Here is a 7029-nt window from a genome sequence, read left to right as displayed (position 1 = left end):
CACTGATTAAAGCCAAGCTACTTTCATAGTACCTAAAACCCAGGGTTGGCGGAAACTAAACTGAAACATAGCTGACTAGCCACCTAATCCGGCTTCATGGTACAGGCCCCTGTTTTCAGTCTGTTTGGCCAAATAATCAAAACCCAAACAAATAGTGTTCCAACCAATCACCGACAGGGGCGGGTGTTGTGAGGTTTTCGCGTGCAGCCGTCATAGGCAGCCGTGCACGAGCGCAAAACCTCACAACACCCGCCCCTGTCGATGATTGGTTGGAACACTATTTATTTTGGTTTTGAGTGATGTTGATACCAACTGTTTATGTGTGCAGATCTCTGAGCCTAGGCTACCTAGAGAGACGCGTTTTTTTGACAGCATGCTTATCGGGCGTGCAGCTAGCGAAATATTAGATGAATGTGATCATTTATGTTTGGGCCTGAAATCGCTGATACCACCTTTAAATATGCGCCCTGTCACTGATCTTGCACACACAACAACTCGCTGTCCCCAAATCGTCTCCGCTGTCGCAAAACCTCAAATGTGTGCATGCGTCAGTGGAACCAGACGATAGGTTTAAATGTTTCGCGGCTTGACTGTTAAAAGCAGATGATTGGCTTTCCAGTGGGAGGGGCGGGACATGTTCATACAACCGCCATCTTTGCCGTTACGGGTTTTCCTTATATAGTTCTATTGAGGATTGAGGAAGTGGCATGTCTCATATAAATTGTCTCTGGCCTCGTATACAACGTTATATATAAAGCTTGCAGGACAACTTGGTTGGCATTGCCTTTTCAGCGTGAGAAATACACGGTGTGGCGTGTGGGCTGCGTGAGACTTGAATGGAACCCCAGATGGAGGTGGACGCTGAAGTAAAGCTTGTTTACAAGCCCAGCTTGGTCCTTCTCCAGTGTCTCCTCTTGGAGTTGTATCTGCAAAAAAATTTGCAAATGTAAAGCATCACACAGGATTGCAGCCATTAAAATGAATTACACTAGAATCCTAAGCTTTTTCTAGTAAACTGCACTGCTCTAAAACTAAGAATTGTGTGGCTCAGAAAACCACGAATAAGACGTTTTAAAGTATAAAAAGTACCAAACTTAACGAACCAAGCAAATGTAAGTTTAAATGGTCACAAAATCAAGTCACTACCTGTATCACTTAAATGCATTGTTAACATTATAGCAGCAACAAAAGTACTGATAACAAGCAAGCCAAAGTTGCTTGATATGCATTTACATTTCTAATGAGGACTTTAATCTTTAACTTTATTTTTTTTTTATAATCCTATGAAATGTCTCCACATGACTCTACTGCAGATGATGCTCTCAGCAGGATAATGGCAGTACTCCCACAAAATTGAGCACTGTAATTGCGTTCTGCTTTCGTTTGGCTACTATAAACTACAGGGCAAGAAAACTAAAGGGCTACTAGCACTTTGAGACTGTAGTTGCGGGTGTAGTTTAGCAGCGGCAAATAAATCCTACAGCACAACCATGTCAACATACCGGATCTTGTTGCCAGTTTTCATCCTGATCCACTGTGGAATCGGCCTGTTCTGCTTCTGCTTCTTGGCGAGGAAGCGTTTGATTCTGAAGGTCTTGTGTGACGCCTGAAATATAAATGTGAAGCACACATGGTTATCTGCGATGGCTTAAGTTAGTCCTCCCACAAAACATCGTCGGCGAGATATTTCATTATTTATCGAACCGTAATCTGTTTAATATTAAACACCACCAACTAAGAACTTCAACTTGCACAGAAAAATGAAGAGTTGTGCTCTCCTGCAGGGCCTGGCGCTCTCCCTGGCAGTGGCAGGTCGGGTGGCAGCTGCCAGCTTTCTCTACGGGCAGCTGCCAGATTTCGTGACTGTTTCTGTTTAAAGTTGAACTAAGTAACTTTTTTTTACCTTAACTGAACAGCTTCGGAGTCATTGGAATGGTTATATTACTTATTTCGGGTTGAATGGTGGTCGTTTCGCACCCCCCTGGTGCCCGTGAGCGGAAAATACGCACTTGCAACTTTGAGCCGGCGAGCCGCCGGCCGCCGCGTCAGGAAGTCTCGCGTGATATCAGGTCTCGCGATGTAAACAATTGCTTTACGGCCAAAAGAAATCGGCTAAAATGCTGTCATTATTGCGCTCCCTCACGCTGTCCGAACCCGAATGAAGAAGACGTTTTAAAGAATGTCCCATCTGCTTTGATGTCGTTGATCTACTAGCCTCTAGTGTCTGAGAATCACCAACGAGTTTTTACCATAGACTGTAAAAAATAGGTTTTTACAACAGTGTTGTCAAATATCTATTCCGAAGCTGTGGGGGGAGCTCTAGAGAGAAACCTGCGAGCAAAAAGCGAGAATACAACGAAGAAATCCCAAAGTTACTGAGTGCTGACCTTACAGTCTATGGTGCTGACGGGCTCTGGTGCTGCTTTAAAACTACACTGTTCATAGTGGCGATCAATTTTGTTTTAATAATGCAAAGTTCACACAGGTGTGTTATTTATTATGATTTTTTTTATTATTATTATAATACATTTCTATGTATCAGCTGCCAGAGTTCGTATCAGGAGTCACAATCGTTTATCGCCGTTTCTGCTGTAAACTACAGTTTTATTTTTAAATGAAAGATTTGATGATGCATACTACATACCAGCAAGCAGATGCGATCAGAATATGAACCCAATAAGCTAAACAGCATTTTCCCATAAAGAACACATAAGGAGTGTTTAGCTGTATAAACAGTATGCACGTGTATACTATACACAGGTGCATAGCCAACATTTCAGAAGTGAGTGGGACAAAAATGTTTATGTGTGTATATATATAGGATATATAGGATTTGTAGTAGCTATTCACAAAAATGTATATAGGATACTGCTTATAAGAATATAGAAACTTTATTTTTTTTTTCTCTTATGTCTTTCTTCTAATTGGCTTAGAAATCAGATACACTGTTGGACAATAACCAATAAATGATTTGTTAATGTACTACAAACACTTTTTTAATTCATTTTTATCAAATATAAGACAATAGTTTTTGTACTGTAATAAATGCTATGTCAGGTAGCACTGAATTGTTCATAAACTTACCTGGTAATTTACCATAAAATGACCTGGAGATGATTGAAAAAAAGTACAAATAAACCATATGGTCGCAATCGTGTGTTTAATGCCTTCATGTTTCCAAAGGTTTCTGCCTTTTATTCAGATCATACAGTGATAGCTGGATGCTTTTGTCCATATTAGGGATTTCCTGGTACTTTGTAAATTATTACTTCAATATGAGTCTGTCTTGCACTTTCTAAGCCCTCCGGCTTCGTGTATGTGTATATGTTGTCACATTTCCCTTAAATAAACAATACACTAAAAAGGCCAAATACAATTATATTTTGTATTTTTACACTGTGTAATATTCTGTTTATCAAAACCAATAAATGTCATCATGTTAGTGTTTTTACGTATTTTTACATTTATTCCAAAATAATAACAAAAGGCAGAAACAATACAAATATTTTTTTTTTGTCAACTGATGTTCAGCTGTTCTTTTTAACTTTACCAGCGGGTGTCGCTGTTGGACAATTACTTTATACATACTAGTGACCCAATCGTTTTGGCTGAGGGCAAGTTTCATAACTTTATAAGCTATTTAACTTTACCGTTGTATGGTTAGACTCGCGCTGACTTTGTATGTTTGACTGAATTGTTTGCTTTATTTGTATAGCTTCTATAGCTTTTACTTATACTTTTATAATGGCTAACATTGATAAAACTGAAATTTAACAAAAAGAGACTGGGTTGAGTTTTGTCATTTTAAATTTTAATATAACGAAGATGATATGTAATGTTTACTGCAAAATCTGTTGTTTAGTACAAATGCACATATTGCCTGGACCATAAAATGTTTAATATTTTTATATTATATTTAAAATGAAAAGAGGCAGGTTTGTGTTTTATATATATATATATATATATATATATATATATTTTTTTTTTTTTTTTTTTTTTTCATAAATAGGCAAACGTTATGTGCAGTTGAATATAATCAATATGCGTTGCCTGAACCACATTTGTGTGGCTATAATGTTTAAGATTTCTTTAAATGAAAACGAAAAGAGTTAGTATGGTGTTTTATAACATATTTCGTTGCCTGAAATATACACAGAGATAACCGGAGTAGCAGGCGAGCTGAGTGACGTGCGCTGCGTTAGAAGGTGGGCGGGGTTAGGATTTCCCAAGATTTTCCAAGATGGCGCCGCCCATACCCCCCATAAACGGCTTCAAACCCGTTCTTCAGAAAGTCTATGGGTGACGTCACAGACGCTTTGTCCATATTTTTTACAGTCTATAGTGACTTTTACGCTTTTAATGTTATATTTTGTAATACTTGCATTGATTTTTTTGTAATATCGATAATTTTCTCATCCATTTTTTTTCTCTAAAGAGTCTCTGCCTCCCTTGCCTTGACTGATGGCAGGCAACGACTGATGACAGAAGCCGTACAAACAAACATCAGAAATTCAGTATCTTAAATTACACAGCAAAAACTCCAGTGTTAAATTAACACTCCTGGGAGTGTATATGAGTCCACACTCAAGAGTGTAAAGTGTTAAAATATGAGTGTTTAATTAACACTCAAGATAATAATACAACAACTACAACAAAAAAACACCACCGCACGCCACTGAGAACAGTGTAGTTTTTACCGAGCAAACAGCAAAAACAGCGAGAAAAACCATGGCATCTGCCGCGAGAAATCTGGCAGATGCCACCGGAAGTGACCTGCCACTGCGATTTGCGCTTGCCCTCTCTCGGAAAACAATCACTTGTTGGACAATGTTTTATGATTCTCACCATTTCAGAGACCGCTATCCGTTCACCACTATTTAATACCGCTGTGGAAGAAGCAGCACTGCTCTCAGAAGATTCAGACTGTAAAGCCTCAGGCTGGCATGGAAGTAACTTAGGCTAATTACCATGGGAGCAGTGTTGCCAGATCTGGCGAGACAAATAAGCAAACTTAATATTCAATAAAACAATATAAAATATGATTCGTTAACAACGGTCTCCTGGTGTTCTTCTAAAACGAGGGCGAGCCACAACAAATCCGTGAGTACAGTTTACAAACCCGTGGGAACGGATTGCTAAAGCGTGGGCACGGTTTATGAATTTGTGGGTAGGCTACAGATTGCAAAAACTGAAGGCACGGTTTACAAATCTGAGAGCGCGGATAAGAAACTCGTGGGTACGGTTTATTAATCTGTGGGCACGATTTGTTAAACCGAGGGTACAGTTTGAGAATTCGTGAGTAGGCTACGGTTTATAAACTGAGCGGACGGATTGCAAAACCGTCACCACGGATTGTTTTTTTTTTTTTTTTCCCAGAGGTGACTTCCCGGGCTCCGTACTTTATTGTAGCGCGAAAGTACATTAATATAAATGCGCGCGCGGAATATAATGTGCCGAGTGCGAATCTCTCTGCTCGCGCACGAGAACGGGGCACGCGCTCTCGGATACACGTTGCTCTTGTAAGAATTTTCTCTGGGCTCGCTCAGAGAATATGCTTGCACTTAAAACGTGTCTTCGCTTAAAGTAAGCGTGTATGTGCTTAGACTTTGTACATTTTTTAAATAAATGCCAAGGTATCAAAAATATAACTTACATAGCAAAAATATAGGGTGGATTGCCCTAATGTGGGACACTGCCTAATGTGGGACGCCTAAGGTCTAGTGTTTGTAGGTCCCCCATAAATAAATGAATGACAGTGAAGCTATGGGTAAGACAAAGCTGTGTTGTCATGTGATCAAAATCACATGACCTATCAAATGTCCAATCATATTTGAGGGTGGAGCAATCATCAAACAGGAGGCATCTTGTGTGAAGACCATCCAAAGGCCAGTGACATATACCCCTTTTCCACCAACAAGAACCGGGTGCTGGTTCAGAGCCAGAGCCAGAGCTGGTTCAGAGTTGGTTCGACTGACGAGCTTACTAAGAACCGGTTTGCCTTTCCACCGGCTAGAGAGCCACAACAGAGCCAGATCTTACGTCACTGTATACGTCTCATGTTGCCCAGCAACCGCTAGTGCGGTAGCGCCAAACACAAACACGGCAGGCTTGTTCGAGATGCATCGGCTTCTCGCAGATCGATCGCCGCATGACATCAAAGCACTGCGATAGCGATCTAAAAGCACAAGGAGTCGTATGCTCTCCAAACACTCCCGCAGCTCCGATCGGTCCTTGCCGCTCCGATGCATCTCGAACAAGCCATCAACAATAACGGACGTTGCAATACTATGGATGCTCATGGGTTTGCAAAAATACATCGGAATCCAACGCGTTCGTGCAGCTCGCCGTAACTTACATAGACGAATATTATAATCGAGCTGCTATTAGCTCGACTAGCTGCTATTTAAAAATGGCGGTCACAAGTTTCTATTCGTCTTGTTGGTCACGGTAACCCCGCCCCCAGCCCCTGACGCAAGCGGTTCTTTCTTGGCTCCGTTCTAGACCCTGCAATGATTTGGTGCTACTTAAGAACCAGTTTTACTGGTTCGGAGCTGGTGCTTTGGCGGTGGAAAAACAAAGAACCGATTTGAAACTAGGCTCTGGCTCCGAACCAGCACCAGCTCTGCCTTGGTGGAAAAGGGGTAATAGAGTTTTAACAAATTTGATATTAAGGAGTTAAATACATTTTAAACAAACCAATCCTGCTACTTTTTAGCCTTATATGCTTATGAAATGTTTGTCCATCAAAAAATAGTCTAACTTTGTGTGTATAAACTATATATTTTATATTTTTATCAAATTTCCTAGTGTCCCACATTAGGAAATGTGGTTTCCAAATCCGGGACAGCATGATCAGCATAATGTGGGACAGTACTTAAATGAGTCAAAAATGTGTGGTGGGGCATGGTTTGTGGGACAAACATGGTTATTTACATGGTTTTAGTCTTGTAATGCAATATTACAATACTGTTAATGCAGATTTTTACAGTCATGTGAAATTTTTTATTCTTGGAGGGCGGTTTGAAGGCT

At 40.3% G+C, this 7029-nt stretch overlaps 1 protein-coding gene across 1 annotated transcript; it reads right to left on the bottom strand.

Moving 5' to 3' along the window:
• Positions 1-845: 845 nt before the first annotated feature.
• rpl39 (ribosomal protein L39) lies at positions 846-4871 on the bottom strand. Its single transcript, XM_081381996.1, has 3 exons — positions 4846-4871; positions 1503-1606; positions 846-926 (listed from the first exon to the last, which is right to left on the bottom strand). Exons 1-3 carry the CDS (start codon positions 4846-4848, stop codon positions 878-880), a joined length of 156 nt encoding a protein of 51 aa, XP_081238122.1. The 5' UTR covers positions 4849-4871; the 3' UTR covers positions 846-877.
• Positions 4872-7029: the final 2158 nt, after the last annotated feature.

Source organism: Scardinius erythrophthalmus (assembly GCF_964197995.2).
Source record: "Scardinius erythrophthalmus genome assembly, chromosome: 13".
Classification (NCBI taxonomy): Eukaryota; Metazoa; Chordata; class Actinopteri; order Cypriniformes; family Leuciscidae; genus Scardinius; species Scardinius erythrophthalmus.
This window is presented reverse-complemented; position numbering and strand designations above follow the sequence as displayed.